The 17,824-nt window shown below is 42.4% G+C and overlaps 3 protein-coding genes across 3 annotated transcripts in view; 2 read left to right on the forward strand and 1 right to left on the reverse strand.

The window, feature by feature from the left end:
- Positions 1–434: 434 nt before the first annotated feature.
- Positions 435–8,280, reverse strand: hspa4l (heat shock protein 4 like). The gene is made up of 20 exons (XM_008283693.1): positions 8,196–8,280; positions 7,953–8,118; positions 6,971–7,028; positions 6,698–6,838; positions 6,378–6,500; positions 6,191–6,290; positions 5,822–5,955; positions 5,501–5,745; positions 5,339–5,415; positions 5,108–5,259; positions 4,893–4,999; positions 4,577–4,710; positions 4,010–4,206; positions 3,444–3,518; positions 3,026–3,169; positions 2,155–2,280; positions 1,928–2,035; positions 1,719–1,838; positions 1,255–1,416; positions 435–1,165 (listed from the first exon to the last, which is right to left on the reverse strand). Exons 2-20 carry the CDS (start codon positions 8,057–8,059, stop codon positions 977–979), a joined length of 2,499 nt encoding a protein of 832 aa, XP_008281915.1. The 5' UTR covers positions 8,060–8,118; positions 8,196–8,280; the 3' UTR covers positions 435–976.
- Positions 8,281–10,320: 2,040 nt separating this feature from the next.
- chmp3 (charged multivesicular body protein 3) lies at positions 10,321–13,294 on the forward strand. The gene is made up of 6 exons (XM_008283681.1): positions 10,321–10,445; positions 10,966–11,026; positions 11,426–11,605; positions 11,746–11,867; positions 12,021–12,135; positions 12,281–13,294. Exons 1-6 carry the CDS (start codon positions 10,401–10,403, stop codon positions 12,418–12,420), a joined length of 663 nt encoding a protein of 220 aa, XP_008281903.1. The 5' UTR covers positions 10,321–10,400; the 3' UTR covers positions 12,421–13,294.
- Positions 13,295–16,270: 2,976 nt separating this feature from the next.
- reep1 (receptor accessory protein 1) overlaps positions 16,271–17,824 on the forward strand; it is an 8,161-nt gene continuing 6,607 nt past the window's right edge. Inside the window, exon 1 of the mRNA XM_008283669.1 lies at positions 16,271–16,361. Within this exon, the coding sequence (XP_008281891.1) occupies positions 16,330–16,361 (32 nt within the window). The 5' untranslated portion in view covers positions 16,271–16,329. The remainder of the gene's footprint in view (positions 16,362–17,824) is intronic.

Below are 17,824 nucleotides of genomic sequence, written 5' to 3' on the forward strand. Positions count from 1 at the left end.
CATATAGGTGTGTGTTCACAGACCTGTACCTCTTCTCTGCAGATTTTAGTTTTTTAAAAAAATCAAGTTTTGTAGGCAACCAAGGCCACTCTTAATTTCTTCTTCTTTTTTTTTTCCTTAGAGATTATCGGCACAGTGTTGCTGTGTCTGAGCTGTTTTCTGATCACGTCCCAGGTCTTCACTAAACACAGGAACAGTATGCATGTGGCTATTTTCTTTCAAGTTTATCCTCTAAAAAAAATCAAATAATTTCAGACTTAGGAAATTTGTCTTACAGACAAATGTATTTATTTTTGCCATCTTTAAATCCCAAAACTTAAATATGGAAAAATGCAAGAAATCAAAAAAAAAGGAAACTAGTCACTTACTAAAGAAACTTGGTGAATCAAGCATTTCCATTGTGACACTAGGAATGTGCTCTTTATGTACATATGTATGCTGGCTGGTTTTATTTACTAAAATAATATTTACAGTCTCTAGACATGGACATCTCTTCAAACTCATTAAATACAAATATATATAATTTGTATTGTTGCATACAAACTAATAGTTCTGCAATAGCAATTGTTTGGACAGTACTTGTCTGTTTTTCTTATGGGTGATGGGATTCACTGCTGATACTGGACGCGTAAGAGACACATGGAATGCAAAACACAGAGCGTACTTTCCTGTATGGTACCAAGGAAACAGTTTTACAGCAGAATCAGAGTTTAATCTAGTGCATCATTCTTTAATTTATTAGGTATGTCAAACCTTTGAGAGAGTAAAGCACACCATTGTCACACATAAGGATGAAAACAAAAAAAACCTCAAAAGGTAAAGTCCAATGGAGGGAGAGACACACAAACAAATCCACAGAAGTGGCTGGTGAGGAATGATCCCAGGTGATGGTCCCAGGTACTGATGTTTCTACGCTCTACATGGTGCGTGATGGTAAACGCAGGGATGGCTGCTGAGTTTGCCTGTCAGACCGATCTCAGTCCACCTCCATCTCTTTTGTGCCAGGCTTTGTCTGCTGGCTTCCCTTCGCGTCTCCCTTCCCCTCTGCTCCTTGCTTGGCTGTCGGGCCATTATGAGCTCCACTGTTTTGATCATTCACTTCGGGGGCCTCCTCCACTGTGGGCTTTGGCCTGTTGATGACTGGATTGCATATGTCCTCCAGCTCCTGGTAGGGACACGCATTGGCAAGAAGGAAATGAGCAGATCTCATTCTTACTAATGGAGGAAAATATCATAAATAGTCATTTCACATACCTGGATTTTGGCGATGATGTCTGCTACTTTAACGACGGGGTCTTGAGTTATAGCGAGTTTGCTCTGCGCATTCATCTTGCTGTTCATCCAGCCCATGCTTTCAGTCACACACTTCTCCACGCTGTTCATCTCTTCTGCACTCAAATGCAGGTACCGCTCATCCTGGGAAACAGTTTGTGACAAAGAAAATCATCAGCAGGTCCCGATTTCATCACCTACAACTACCAAACTATTAATCATCTATGAAGTCATTACTGTCATTTTACAAAGCCAAAGGAATTCAAAATCACATCACTGAAAAGATATTTAAAAAGCAAAATAAAATCATTTAAGAATGTGTGTATTGCTGATAATAAAACTGCTGACGAATAATTTGCACCACTTTGACTCTCAATTCTCAGTGGTGTCTGTTGACCCCTTTTATCGTCTAAAAAAAATAAGATAAAAGGTTGAGGAGAGTTTACCTTCTGTTTGTAGGAATCTACAAACTTCATGTAGAGCTGCAGCTTCTTCCCCAGCTCCTCAAAAGCCCTCGGCCGGTCCTCGTGCTCTCTGTGCCGGTCCTGAATGGGCTGACCCAACCTCTGGAAAATAATTACATTTATGTTAACGACCTCCAACCATTTTACAATTTGTACTTCGTAAAACGCCATCTGAATGAATGAAAACAAACCTTGAGTCCATCCAGTTTCTCCTCGTAGACTTGTTTGGGCTGGTCCTCTCCATCCTCGTACAGCCAGTTCTCTGTGTCCTCCAGCATCAGCGTCAGCCGGTTACTGTCCTGTTATTAATGGGGCAACATAGAATAGCTTTAGGATCACTTGCTTGGTGCATCTAGTCAGTCGTAGCAGTCTTAAATACATCAGGGGGACGGTTGTTAAGGAGGAAACTGCCACTTACCTCCTCAGTGATGTACTTTTCATACATTCCACAGAGTTTGTCACGTAGATCATACACGTACTCCTCTACAGCGTTTTTAGCGTCATTCAGCTCTTTCACCAGTTTGTCCTGGATAATCATCTGACGCTGTGAGGACAAACACACGAAAATTGTAAAAAAAAAAAAAAAAAAAAAAGGATAACAATCCCTTAGAAATACATGTTATTTAACTAGGAATTAAAATTAGACATTTACTGACAGATATCATGTTATAGATTTGTAATATTATGTATTTTAATTGTGATAAGAACAATTTTCAGTATGGTTATGGTTAGTAATAAAGATTAGGACATGAGTTGTGCAGTGGCCTAATCACAAAGAGCTAAAACTGTGGCATTTACCTAAAATAAGCAATAAGCAGAGGGGCATTTAAAGCTGCAGCAAGCTTTTTTTAAAGGAAAAAAAAGCCATAATTCTTTAATATCTTTTTATTTTTTTAATTTACTGGCTTTTTTTTCCTCCTCTATGACAGCAAACTGAGTATTTTGTAGAAGAAGAAAGATGATCGACAAATGAATCAACAATAAAATAACTGTTATCTGCTGCTCTGGAAACATTACACCAAGATTTTAATAGGAAAATTATATTCTTCTTAAATGATGCCAGCAAGAAAAGGGACCAATCAGTAACCATTAAACCTACACTGTGGCTCCCTGTTGCTTAGAAAATGTCAGAACCAAAGAGTGACCAGCGAATGACACAACTACACATTGTAAAGCACATATCAAGCACATACTAGGTTTTACTTCCACTACATCCTTTAAGGCTCAGGTAATCAGCATTTCAATGAGAGCATGACTCAGCGTTTCCAAAGGCCAGCGGCAGCCCTCACCTCATACTCCACAAAGTTACTAAGGACGTCACTGTCAAGCTGTCGAATGTTGTTGGCCGCGATGGGGAGATCAATACTCTTCACCTTGACTTTGGGCTTGCTCCCTCCTGCTGCCGGGTCCTGCTTTTCCCCAGCTGCCCCTTCCTAGATTTGAAAATCGGAAAAAATCACAATAAGGCTTTATATCAAGATTTTAGAACGAGGAGCCCATCGGTGGCTCAGAGGCTGAGTGTTTACAACGGTATTTTCTAGATTTATGTTATTTAATCAAATACAAAACATTTTCTTGGACCCACAAGATTTATGTCAGTGTTTTTCTTCTGCATTAGCTTAGGCTGGTACGAGCAGAAAAACACAAGGCATGAGTATTAGTTTTAAAAAACAGAATGTATTTAAGCTAAATGGACGCCTGACTGACCTTGCTGGCTGAGCTGCTGTCCTCGTTCTGCTGGTCCCCCTGGCTTTGGCCTTCCTGGTCCACCTGCATTTTGGTCTGAGACACGACACACACAGATTAAATGTAAATCCCAGAATATGTTATATTAAATTATATGCAATACAGACAGAGAAGGAGCTATGCAGACAGTTACTGTAGCCAGAATATCTACATTAATGTGGCGTGTTTACAGCTGCTTTAAACATGACTTAAATCCTAAAATATGCAAGGATCCAGCTCAGTCTGCAAATGATTAGATGCAAAGATATGGAAGAGATTTCTGACAGGCAGTAAATAATTCACAGGCTGTGGACTTTCTCTGAAAGTGCATATTTCTACAATGTTTTTTTCTTTTTAAACATCATATTTTATGTTTTGCAGGCCCGAAAGCCAAGGACGGCTTAAAGAAAGTCCCATCAGTGTCATTATGTTCCATCATCTGGAGATAAATCTGCAGCCACTTCCATCGTAACCTATCCAGTCGTTGTTGAGTTATTTTCCTCTGAATTAAAGTGTGAGACCAACAGCTGTGGCCACGATCACCCTACCTGCTCCTCTGCTCTGCCTTCATTCTGCACCATTGGCTCCGAGTCAATTTGCATGTCCTCTCCTTCTCCTTTCTGCTTCTCGATCAGAGAAGCGCTGGACACGCTGAAGATGCCGTGGACGTTGACGCGCACCTTGACTTTCACTTTGGAGCTGTCTCCGTCGGGCTGGGGAACCACGTTCTGTACTGAAAAACAGCCTGGGGGCAGATGTGCGAAGAAAATGAGTGATGCTTGTTGTGGTATTTCTATGACAGAGGCCGGTGGATGTTGCAACAAACTGATATCCCACCTGAGGATGCTCACCCACCCACCCACCACATGCACATACAGACAACGCTGCTGCTTGGCTGAGTCACTACAACCCATCTGAGCCTCATTCCTAATTACCATCCAGGCTGTAGATCCCTACAGGGACTCAACCACAAATGGGCCAGCTACTTAGGGCAGTCACCTCACTGGCTGTAAACTGGTCTTACAGGAGCCAGATATAAACGCATACACCTTAAACTTGCTCTGGGTCGGCCTCTCTGTGTAGAAACGAGCAGGGACTGATCAGTGGGTCTTTACCTATCCTGTGGTCCGGGTAGGGGAGCTCTTGAGGGCAGCTGTAGAAGGCTTCGAGGTCAAACGGTTCCTTCTTGTGGAAGGTGATCACTTTGGAAAAAGGAGCAGCATGATTCTTACTGAACACCTCACACTCTCTGGAACAATAACGCAGCAAAAGAAAAAGCAAAGTCAGGTTGTGGAAAGTCAACACGGTCAGCACATACTGCACCTCCAAGCTGGCTGACCTAGCTTTGCTTCCCGCACAGGGGGGGATGACTACAGAGAAATATTGTGTCTTGTCTTGTATCCTTAATACTGCTAATTAAGACGCCTTTACCCCAATCCATCTTCTGTTGGTGACTTCCAGCGCAGAGTAATGGGAAAGGGAACCACGTCAGTGATGGAGAATTCACGAACTTTAAAGGCTGGAGACAAAATTGCACACTACAGACAGACAAAAAGAACACATTTACAACATCATATATCATACAGTCCAGACTATTTTTATAGTACACTGGGGGTAAAAAACATTATTTAAAAGAAGAATCCCACCTGAAGGGCACAGCCTCTTGCTACAGCTTCGTCTGCGTTGAGCGTGGTGCTGACGTCTTTGCCGAAGAACTTGGTGATCCTCTCTTTGATTGCCGGCATTCTCGTTGCTCCTCCAACTATCTCCACTGCATAGACATCATCCCGACTCAACTCTGCCACAAAAAACACCCGTTACTGAGTGGATTCCTTCAATCACATCTTAGCAAATTCAACTAAATCTGAAGAACATACTTGATTGTTCGAGGGCTGCTTTCAGAGGCATCTCCACCCTCATCAGGTACTGAGCACCCATGTCTTCAAACTGCATCCTGCAGGTTGTAAATAAGGAAGAAATAATGTCAACAATGCTTCATGTCCACGTTGGAGACATGTGATTAAAACTGAAATTTGAACCTGTTCATCCTGCTGGAAACATCGATGTCATTCATGAAGCACTCTATGTTCAGAGGCAGGTCCGAGGAGTTGGCGCTCATGAGCTTCTTCAGCTTCTCGCACTCCTGGTGCAGCCGCAGCAGAGCCCTCGGGTTGTCCCTCACGTTCAGCTTGTACTTGCCCTTAAACTCCTCGCAGAAGTAATCCACCAGCACTTCGTCAAAGTTACGCCCTCCAAGGTACGGGTCGAATGCTGTGGCAAGGACCTGACGATGCCAAACGGACATCGAGCTTAAAGTTTAAACATACAGGTGTGGGTGCAGAAAAAGGTGAAAAGCTAACCTTGAGTTTGCCTTTGTTGAAGGCAGTGATGGAGACCTGGAACGATGAATGTCCCATGTCTACAAACACCACGTTTCTTGGCCTTTCTTCTGGAGTGGGAAGGTCTTGCTTGTAGATCCCATAAGCCAAAGCCACTGTTCAGAAGAAAGACATTCACTTTCATCTCTGTATGTTCTCCACATACAATATTTTGAAAGATATAAAACCAACATCTTAATGTTTAAACTGTGTTCCTGTCTACTTTAATGGGTTGACCATGGCAGAGGTTGGCGTCATTCAAAAACTTGAACACAAAAGTATTGATCCACCTCAGTCCAACGCATTTATTCCAGAAATGTCACTACTAGCAGTTTATCCGATAACACTGACCTGCAGTGGTGTCATTAATGAGCCGTAAACAGTTCAGTCCTGCGATCTGAGTCGCATCGAACACCGACCGCCTTTCAGCATCTGTGAAAAAACTTGGGACCTGTAAGACAGAGCACAAATCAATAGGTTTCCTCGAACCACTGGTTGAATCGCGCTGATCGTTCTCTGCGACGTTTTCTCCACTCACAGAGATGACACAGTCCACCACCGGCTTCTTCAGGGCGCTCTCCGACGTCTCCTTCAGCTTGGTGAGCAGCATCCCTGTGATCTGCTCCACTGTGAACACTTTGTCCTCGTCCAGATAACGCACCTGCGGACACGACGCCGTCAGGACGCCCAAGACGAGTTAAAAACTGAAGTGTGAAGGTGTTAGGTTGCTTAAAGGTGAGTAAAAAGAAATAGCATCCGCGCATCCGTCTTAGTAATCACGTTAATGGCTAAATGTAAATTAGAAAGGTGTGCAGTGACAGCAGAAAACTGTCAGATGAAGCAGTGAAACGGCTTTACCTTAATTCCAGTGTTTCCATTTGCCAGTTTATGTAAGCTGTAAGGCAATTTGGGTTTTTCCGCTTGGACAAATGGGTCATCAAATGCTCTGCCTTGGAACTTTTTGAAGCCATGGACTGTGTTTTTGAAGTTTGTTATAATCTGAAATAAGAGGATAAAGCTTTTGTGGTATTGGAGTTACTCTGCAAATTCATTTACAATTTACGTCATTACCCCAACGTGTAGTGTGACTTTCATTACAGAAACAAGACAAACATCCATGAATGATCTTACTTGACTCTTGGCTGCGTTTCCAATCATGCGATTTTTGGAGGCCAAAGACACACAAGCCCTTAATGGAGGACAAACACATGGACAAATTAGTAAGGCGACAACCGAAATAATCCTGTTACCACATGTGGCAGACGAAGCACAACTGTAATTGACTGACTGTTGCACACAGAAATGCTCGATGCTCCGATTAAAGAAATTTCACATGGGAGTCTGAGAAGGAAGCACAAACTAGGGCAGTGAGACAAATCAGTTCACCTTCAAGATCAAGCTCTTCCTGTCCAAAAGCACAAAAAAAAACCCATCCCAAGCTGCTTCTCTTTTTTCAGAGCAGGAAATAATAGTGACAAAGATGAATGCTTGTGGTTTAAGGGATCCATTTCACACTGGCTGGCGGTGACAAGTCACTCCCTAGTTTCACCTTGCCATAAAAATATCCCCCATTCACTTAAAGGTGCAATGCTTTCCAGCTGCACATCCCTGTTTGCAGGATGCTGCATCAGAGGCCCACATGGACGGTGCTTGTGTTTATAGTGAATTCATTATCCTCTATGAATAAAACAATGTCACTATGATGATTCACTGTGGGATTGACAGGCTGCTCTGTCATGTCACATCCCGTTTATTTGCCCTGTATGCTAACATGCAGGATGAAACAAACAGCCCCGTGTCTTCCTTTAAGTTGATTACTCAGCCAACTTTGTCGCGCCCTGCGCAGCCCGGCGATCAGGCGACATGTCAACTGTCTATAAGAGCAAAGTGTCGTTTTATAAGGCGCCACAAGCGACATTTTGACCTCCGATAACCTGCTGTGACGGCGAATAAACCGCTGGTTACAGGCCTCATCACCACCGCCGCCGCCGCCGCCATCCCTCTGCCGCTGCCGCTCCGCCACAGTGCGCCTCCGGTCGCAAACATTGCGTAACAAACTCCCAGCCTGAGCAACACTACACGGTTGATGATGTCTGTCAGTGTTCATACTTACGGTGTGCATCTGTCACTGTACTCATTGGCAATGGTTTCAATGCCACCGCTCCTGGCCACAGCGATGTAACAGTTTTGGAAACCCACATCAATGCCTACCACTGACATACTGAGCGCTCTTAAATTCACCTCCTCTAAGTTATCCTCCGCAGCGACCGCACTCACACCTATGAGGAGGGGAGAAAAAAAAATTACAATGGCGGTCTATTCCGAAATAAAAATGTATATAAGCGTGTCTCCCGACCTGGAAATATACGAGACAGGTAGCTGAATGGTGCACTAACTGAGTTACTAGCTGTTATGTAAGTCAAGCTGTTTATAGCAAACTCATTGAGAGTAATCCCAGGGAGCAGTGATGTCCAGAGCGGATTCTCCCACTCCTCGGCAGCCCTCACATCTCCCAGCGGCTCTGACAGACGGATGCTCCTCCGGCCCGCCCCCGCACGCCTCTGATTGGCCCAGACACACCCATTGTCCCTACGTGATTGGTGCGACAACCAATCGATAACAGAACCATCTAGAACCCCCTGGAAAGGGGACCGCGGACTCTATGGCGGTACGTCACAGTCGGTGAGGACAGCGGTGGTGTCCTGGATATTTCACCCTGAATCTGACCTGGCAGCTGCGTTTTCTTCGTTCACATCGCGCTTATATCAGCATAGCGACGCGTGCAGCTCGAATATCTGTAAAATTAGCCTCATAGGTATTTAAATTAATATCTGGAGCATGCAAGAGGTGACGCACGGCACTGGAGCAGGTGCTGCCTGAAAGCCTTCGCAGTGGGCATTTAGCCCGCTAGTCAGCAACACGTGGTCTCTCCCATATGTAAATGTTGGAATATGATGAATTGTGCATCAGTGTAGTGATGTGTAATACTCATAGACTGTACTTCTTATACAGTCTATGGTAAATAAATAAATAATAATAATAATAAGAAGAAGAATATACAGTCTATGGTTGCACTGTAAATGTCAGTACTCGTAAATGTGTAAAGAAACTGTAAATGCAATATGCAAAAATGAACAATACCCCAACAAAGAGGAACCTTTAGGGAACGTTTCCCAAAGGTTTGTGTTGATTTTAGCAAAGTAGTCCAGTTTGTTGTGAGCACTGCCCAGAAAACAGGAATCTTCAGGGAACCTTAGAGAAACGTCCAGGTGAACCTTCGGGGAACATTTCCAGGAGCCTTTCATTGTGAGCACTGCCCGGAAAAAAGGAATCTTTCTGGGAACCTTGAAGAAATGTTCAAGTAAGCCTCCAGGGAACCTTCAAGGAACATTTCTAGGAACCTTTTGTAGTGAACAAAGCCCAGAAAACAGGAGAAAATATTCGACTTTGGATTTCTTTATGCATTATTTAAATTCATCAAGATTGAATTGAAGCAATAAACACACAAAAACCCGAACAAACACATTATTCCAGCCTGTACTTCTATAGGGTTTTATATCAGCATAAAGAGGATTTGGAAAAGTATCAGTCATTTTTCTGATTAAGGTGTAAGGATCATAATAATGATGGTTTGGATTATTAGACTGTAGGTTCATAAAATTAACTTTGGTTGATTGTACAATTTGCAACTATTTCATATCAACAACTGACTATTTGTTATAGCAAAGCCAACATGATGCCTTGTGAAGAACAGAAAGACTGATGAGAAATTTAAAGTCCCTCTGCAGTCACTTATCAGAACTCTAAAAGCTCATCTCCACAGGCATGTATGTGTGTGTATTTAGAAGGTTCTTTAATGAAAATAATCCCTTCGATGATAAATAGTCCTGCCTCTAGCTACACCCATCTCTTCCCACTCCCTGCAGCTGGAGCACACTAGCTCACCCCCCAAGTAGACAGGATTGGTTCTTATATTTAAAGTTCTGCGAGTCTGAATCTGTTTTCAAGACCATCATCAGCACACTGTAATTTCAAAGCAGAAATGTTTAGCCATGGTAATGACTATTTTGCTTATGATATGTCTTCCAGTACATAAAACCCATCTACACATATTTAAAAAGGTAAAAAATCTTGACTTTGACAGAAAAGGGTCTTTAATTATTTTCTGCATGAATTATTTTAAATACATAATCACTGTATCTTGGAGAAAACTGTACTCAGAAAATAAGACCTTTCAGGTAAGTGGTCCGTTAAGACTCGAAAAGAAAATTGCATTTCAAAAATGCAGTTGCAGATTCCTTTGACTGGACATTTTGGACCAGTCTTGAATGCATATTTACTGGATGTGTGGTCTCGTTCGGTTTCTACATCATTTGGGCACTTGACGTTGTTTCCTATGTACAGGCTATGTGAGGACCAGAAGGACTGAAGGTTTCTTCATGTTGGTACGCAGCCCGAAGGGCCTGAGCGAGAACAAATCAGGAAGTGCTAGTAGAACAAGCTTAGCTAGCCAGCTAGTTTTAGTCAGACCGGTTAGTTTGGGAAGAACTCCGTAGTTACAATGGGGCTGTTCGGTAGAACATCAGAGAAACCACCAAAAGACCTGGTGAGTGCCTGCTACTGAAGACTGGGACTGTCTTTCACAGCTTTGTCCGTAGTAAGGAGAAAAAAAACGACAGAGCCTGTAGCTAACCGTGCTAACGTTAGCTGTCAGTTTAACTAGGCTTGGCTCGTCCTATCTGTTGCTACTTCTTGCTAACTGAGAGGCTGACATCACTGTTGTTAAAAATAATCCGTCACTCCCTGTGACGTTAACCGCCAATATTCCCTCATTCTTTAACGTTACACATTTGTTTATAAGCCTCGTCAACCGATCAGTCAGTCTTTGTTTGTAACTAGCGCCAGCTAGTTAGCATACATGCTAACATAAGTCTGCTGTCAGTCAGTACAACGTAAACAAACACTGATTGTGCCCACTTCGGCTGACATCGTGTTCTGGTACAATTAAGCTGCTATATATCGCGTCAGTTTAATGTTACACGTATGATAAAAGGGGCATTACAAACGTGTTTTAATGGGTTTGGCAATATTAATGCAGTTTGTAATAACTAAATGTGCCATTTCAGATCAATGAGTGGTCTCAGAAAATAAGGAAGGAGATGAGAGTGATTGACAGACAAATTCGAGGTAAGACACACTCAGTATTTGACTACCACAGAACAGCTGTATATTTTAAAGTGCAAACTGTCCAGTGAATGTATATATTTGCTTTCACTTAATCTTATAGTAACTGACAATGCTTGTAAAAAAAAAAGTAGCATGTAATGTCTAGAAGCAAAACAACCAAAGGACACTTGGTTTAAGAGGATTCATGTCCTGCATTTGATCAGTCTCACAACTACTGTAACAGTTCACTGACTGATAAGCCCAGAAAGTGGTAAATAATAACAACTTTAGTGTACAAGTGAAACTGATATTAAACTAGAGGCAATGACTCATTCAGGTGGTAAGTTTGTGTTGTGTAATTTAAACAGTGCAGTCAAGCCCCTAATTACATAATAATGTCTGTGTTTGTTTTTGTTTCAGATATTCAAAGAGAACAAGAAAAAGTTAAAAGATCCATCAAAGATGCTGCCAAAAAGGGCCAGAAAGACGTGTGTGTGATCCTTGCAAAGGAGATGATTCAGTCAAAGCGGGCCGTCACAAAACTTTACGCCTCCAAAGCCCACATGAACTCTGTGCTTCTCAGCATGAAGAATCAACTTGGTGAGTGCAGGCGGGCAATGGAGAGGTCATTAGACAGCAGGAACATTTTTATGTCATCAGAAATCCAGTCTGCTCTTGAAGATCAAACTCAGTGTTCTGCTCTGCTCTGTCAGTGAGGAAATGTATTTGTCTGTTTCTAGCTGTGCTGCGTGTAGCTGGAGCCCTGCAGAAGAGCACAGAGGTCATGAAAGCCATGCAGAGTCTAGTCAAAGTCCCAGAGATCCAGGCCACGATGAGGGACCTGTCAAAGGAGATGATGAAGGTCAGCAGCATCCAACAAAAATAGATCCTATGTACAGTTAAGCCTTTACAAAAACTAGAACAATGTGACTGACCCCAATAGCCATTTTTCATAACTTAAAAAAAAGAAAAACTTGCTAAAACATGGTGTCATGTGCACATAATTATCTTTCAGGCTGGCATCATTGAGGAAATGCTGGAAGACACGTTTGAGAGCATGGAAGATGGAGAGGAGATGGAGGAAGCAGCAGAGGAGGAAGTTGACAAGATCCTCTTTGAGATCACAGCAGGTAAAGGAAGAAATAACTCTCCAGACATGATTACATTCATGGTTCGTAATAAGATTTTGGCGTCAACTTGAAAAGTTTAAGTCTGAATCACAGACTGATAACAAGCTGATAATTCTGAAATCTCTGCTTGTGTTTGCCCTGCCAGGTGCTCTTGGGAAAGCGCCGAGCAAAGTCACAGACGCTTTGCCTGAAATGGAACCTCAAGCAGCAGCTGCAGCCTCAGAGGATGAGTCAGAGGAGGACATTGAAGCGATGCAGTCCAGATTGGCTGCTCTGAGGAGCTAAGGTGAACTGCCTCAGCTCTGTCTGTCAAAGTCAGTTTGCTCACTCCATAAAGGACAGAGACAATTCTGGTGCAGGGTTTACAGTGCTGAGAAATCCCCCTTTGCTTCGTATTACAGTTATAATTTCACATAATCATTTGGGGTTAACTTTGTGCTATAACAGTTAATGGTTTTTATATAGAACCTCTGGTTGACTCTGCCAGAAAAAAAAAAGTGGTTTTGCTTTTTGTCTTTAATTACCCAGGGCTAGCCCTCGGTAAGTCTTTATTATCCAAAGTCAAACAGAAGATTTAAGAAGGTGTATATAATGTAAGTATGAAAAGCCTGCCGTGCCTACAGCGCTTCATCTTATTCTTCTTCTGTCCTAAGTTACGGGCTGGTTGCGGCGGTACTTGGGTATTTATGATCCAAACAAGTGACTAAATAACTTTTGGTAAGTCACGTCCTAGATCACTGTTCAGCAGTAGTTTTAATCTCTTAGGATACGTTTTGTAAGCGACAGCTGTTCTGTTTACCAGTAATTAGCCGACAATATCTGAAACACTAGAGGTGATGGGGCGAATTTCACTTTTGATAGTTGATTTTCTGTACAGTTAAAATGTGTCTGCTCTATATGTGGTCCTACTTGTTAAGTTCACTCATGAGAAAGTTGCACGCATACAACCCTAACTCGTTTCTTTTGCATTAGCATTCAGCTTGTTAAATGTTTGACTTTGCATTACAGTTGAGTTTCTTCTCTACAGGAAGATGCAGAGGAAATAGAAAAGTTGGTCAGTGCAGAACTTATGTATTGTGGAAGTATCGTGTGTATAATTTTTCTATGTGAATGGAGAAAAGAATAACAAATAAACTTTTAAGGACAAAGGTGACAGTAACCGATGTGATGCCTGTTTCTGTACGTTTAACATCACGATAATTCCTAAATGTTCTCATCAGCAGTAGGTGTTTGGCAGATGTGAAGCAGCCAGTGAGCAACAGCCCACTCAGCAGGTCACAAAGTGTACTGCACCGACTCTTTAATGCTGTTGACACCATCGACTGTCTGGTAGATAAAATGGCTTGCGGTTGGGAAAAATATACCATATAAAGTGTTACATGACAGAGATTTGCTGCTTTTCATCATCCTGCAGCTCAGGAAGTGCAATCTGCCATTAGTCAAATGGTGCAGAAACGATGTCAGATTCATGTCAGGGCTTTTTGTTTCACCTGTGATGTAATGGGAGTAGAATTACGCCTTGTTGATACAAGGAGGGCAAGTTTAGTTTTTTTAGGAGAGTGGTACATTTTGGTCCTAGTTTGTTTTGAGGCCATTCTCTTGGCTTTCAAATGAACAAAAGGATTAGGTTTCTAGCAGCCACAGCCCTCCCTCAGCAGCTTTTGTGTTACTGTAACAAAACCTTGCTTCTGTTCTCTGGCTTCACTTTGTACTCCGAAGCCAAGTTACAGCAGCTCCGATAATGCTGCTGTTCTCAGGTGTAGCGATCACAGATAAAGCATTTCAAGGCCGAGCAAAATCTCACACCTGAGCATTTTGATTCCAGTTTCAGTAGCTGGTGATTTGACATAAATGTAGTCTTGACATGTTTGTGGTATAAAAAAGTGATCTGTCTAACAAGCAACACCTTGTGGTTTGATAGCGGGCACTGAATGGTACACGTCTACTGTCAGATAAAGCAAATATCAGCAGAAACTCAGTGTGTTTAGGGATGTAGACTGTAGGTTTGCAGGGAACGGCCTGACAAGGGGGGAAAAAAAACTCCTGTGAGCAGCGATTCTCTCGGAAAAATTCCTTGTCAATGATTGAAGAGGACGGTCAGACTGGTTTGAGCAGATAGGCAGACAACAGTTCTCGAATATTTACTTGAAGGTTTGCAGAAAAGCATCTCTGAACCAACAAAACCTTTGACTGTGAGTCAGATGGGCTGACAGAAGAAGAAACAGGAAGCTGAGGCTGCACTAGAAACCGGACCACAGAAGATTGGAAAAACGTTGCCTGGTGGTCTGATGAGTCTCGATTTCTCTTCTGCTGCAACATTTAGATGTTCAGGTCAGATCTTAGCATAAGCAACATGACAGTATGGCTCCATCATCGACACTAAGGCTGGTGGTGGTGGTGGTGGTGGTGGTGGTGTAATGGGTTAGGGCACTGGTTCTCAAACTGGAGGTCACCAGATCATTGTAAAAAAAATAAATGAATAAAATAAAGCCAACGTTTATCAAATAAATGTGTATTAGGGCTGTCAAAATTTAAAGTGTTTACTTCTTCCCACTCCTTTTTTGAACTATTATGATTTGATTATGTGAAATGATTATTCTTTTTTGCTCTTTTTAACATTATTTTCTTTTGTTTTTATAGTTTTTTCCCCTTTCATTTGTTTGAAATAAATTCATTCATTCAAAAGAAAATTAATTAATGTAAAGCAATTAATCTGTGGAATTAACACATTAAATTTTTAACACATTAATTCATGAACAACAAACTTATTACTCGTGATATATTAAGAATTCAAACTGGGGGGTCACAAACACAAACTTATGTTATCTTGGGGGTCGTGGCTCAAAAACTTTGAGAACCACTGGGTTCGGGAATGAGTTCGTGCCACACTTTGGGCCTTTTGGTACCAACTGGGCCTCATTTAAACACCACAGCTTTCCTTATTATTGTTGCTTCTGCACATCTCTTTTTGTGCCACATCACAAAGCTCCGATCATGTTGGATTTAGCACGACAATCACTTTCCTCCACACTCACCAAATGTCAATCCAATATGGGATGAAGCACATGATGAAGGAGCTGACCACAAATCTGCAGTAACCGGCTGCTGTCATGTCAATATGGATCACAACCGCTCAGGACACCTTGTAGAAGCTCTGCTATGAGAAATGAAAGCATTCTGTGGAGCTTTGCAAGGTTGAAAACGACCGTTTTGTCTTGACTTCTGTAATCTGCTTAATCTGGAAATGTTGCTCCTTGCTCATTATTTCAATGGTGGATTACAAACCAGGCAGCTGCCCCAGAAACCTGTGAGTTTACCAGCGTGTCAGGTGATTAGCAGTAATTTGATGAATTGCACATTTTTGCACTGAATTTGGATTACGGGATCAACTGAGGTAACATCAAGGCCCTAACAAGTAAAGAGGTCTTGAGTCAGAATCTAGTTTAAAGAGTTTATTAGATTAATTTCTATTGTCCTTAACGATTAGTGGATATTTCTCAATCAACAAGGGGGGGAAAGGGTAAGAAGTTTGATATTTAATTGGTCATTTCAGATATTTTTCAAGCAAAAACACCAACAAGTCTCTGGTTGTGGTTTCTCCAATGTGTTGTTTTCATTGTAAAGGGAAATTCCTGGAGGTTTTGGATAGTAGTCAGTCAAAAATTGGCAAACAGAAATATATTTTCAGACACATTATAAGCAAAACTGAGACAATAATCTGTAATAATCAGTAGTTAATATCATTGCAAATATTCCTAAATGAAGATGTTTTATTAAAATGATCCCAAAACAACTAAAAAATTCTGGAAGCAGGTAGGAGACAGTTTCTGAATCTCTGTGCTCAGCTGCTGCCCTGTGTGATGTCATGTCTTACTGCTTCATTAAACCATAAAACCGGCGCTGACAGGTAAAGGTGGATCCTGGAGGAGGCCGTTTCCTCAGAACACGTCAATCAGGCTTCACATCCAAACCAGCTTCTGATCATTAGGACTCATCTGCAGCCTCATGCTGAGCGTGTGTCGTCTGCGCAATGCAACACTGCCATCTATGGATAAGACCTCCAGGCCGCTCTCTGTTTATCCTCCCGCATCACGTTGCCGCCTGTGTGCGTCCAGACGCAGCCGCCTGGACGCGCCTGTCATCTGGAGGAAACTCCTCCCCGCAGACACCGCGTCCTGTCGCCTCTCCAGCGCAATGGTCTCCTGGATCATCTCTAGACTTGTGGTGTAAGTCTTTTATTTATTTATTTTTTTAAATGATCATTCTACGTTCTCTGCCACAGATTCGGGGATATAAATAAAGCGCGTCTCCAGGTTGTTGCGGGCGGCGCGTTCCAGCCGCTCATTGACGGTGCAGGAGCAGCGCGCGTTACGAGCCCCCGCAATGATTATTTTTTTTCCAGTATTTTTTATTTTTATTGTGTGTGTATCTAATATTTGATAAGAATCGGACGTCAACGTGGAAGGAGAGCAGGTGTCTCTCTGTGAATTTCTGCCTGGAAGCGGCTCGTGTTTGGCAGGATTGTACTTTGCCATTTGAGCAGGAATGCTGAGCTGGGCCTATGGAGAGCTCCCGATCAGCAGTCTGCCACTCTTTGTGTTTTTATCAAGTGCATGTTTTCTACAACAGACAAAGCGATGACGTGATTTACTGAATAATGTATCATCATATCACGAGATGATTTAAATAAATGAGTCAGATCCAGAGAACCACTGGCGTCTTTCATGGCCCAGAAGCCCAAATGTCAGTGAGGTGACTGAACAACAGGAGCGGTCTCTGAGTGGAGCAGGATTCACTGTTGATGTCCCATATTGGAGAAGGAAGGAGAAAAAAAAACAACAGGGATGGGTCAGGCTTCTCAGGTTGCAATGCTGGAATTATTCATGTTATGATCATGTATGCATTCGTCCAGATATGCTGCCTCATAGTCTGGGGCTTAAACAATAGTGTCACATTATGACAGAGGCTATTTTTACCTGCACAAAGTATGAATCAGCACCATTAGACCTTGTGGAGGATCCCACCAGCAGGCCCGAACCCTTAAAATAGTGAGGGAATTAAATTTGGATTGCAAGATCTTGTTACTGGGATTGGACTGGCTCAGCTGTGGCTCTCCAGAACCTGGTTATGTGGGTCATTTTGGACCCGTGCAGCCTCCAACAGGAAAGCTTTAGGTTGCGACTCCCAGGGCTGATATTTTGAGTGTCCTTGTGTTTTTCAAACTGTGTTAGCCGCCCAGGACAGAGTGCTGCAACGTGATGTGGGTCAGTAATTTGATCAGGTCGCACTCACAGCTGTTGCCTGGTTGTAGCTCTTCAACAGGGTGCTGGGTCTGAGCGGACGCCCGGCGCCACAGGTGTCCACATAGGAATAGAAATGTGAAGAAAAGGGGACAACACATGGACACTAATTTTACTTCTTGGAGTTGGTCAGCTGGGGCAGCTTGTAGCCAAATCAGTGACGTCTGACTATTAGCTGGTTTCATAGTTATTTAAAAAGCTGTTTCTGATTCCTCTTGACCTTACCTGACCACCTGTTTGTTATTTCACTGACTGCAGAGGGCTCAGGGCTAAAAATGCACTGAAATACAAATAATAAAACATTCACAATGACATGGATTTCCTAGCAAAGACGAATGCATTTGACATTTTAGACTTAACCTGTAATCAGTCGTCCATAATCCTGATTT

Source organism: Stegastes partitus, unplaced genomic scaffold (assembly GCF_000690725.1).
Source record: "Stegastes partitus isolate 25-593 unplaced genomic scaffold, Stegastes_partitus-1.0.2 Scaffold8, whole genome shotgun sequence".
Classification (NCBI taxonomy): domain Eukaryota; kingdom Metazoa; phylum Chordata; class Actinopteri; family Pomacentridae; genus Stegastes; species Stegastes partitus.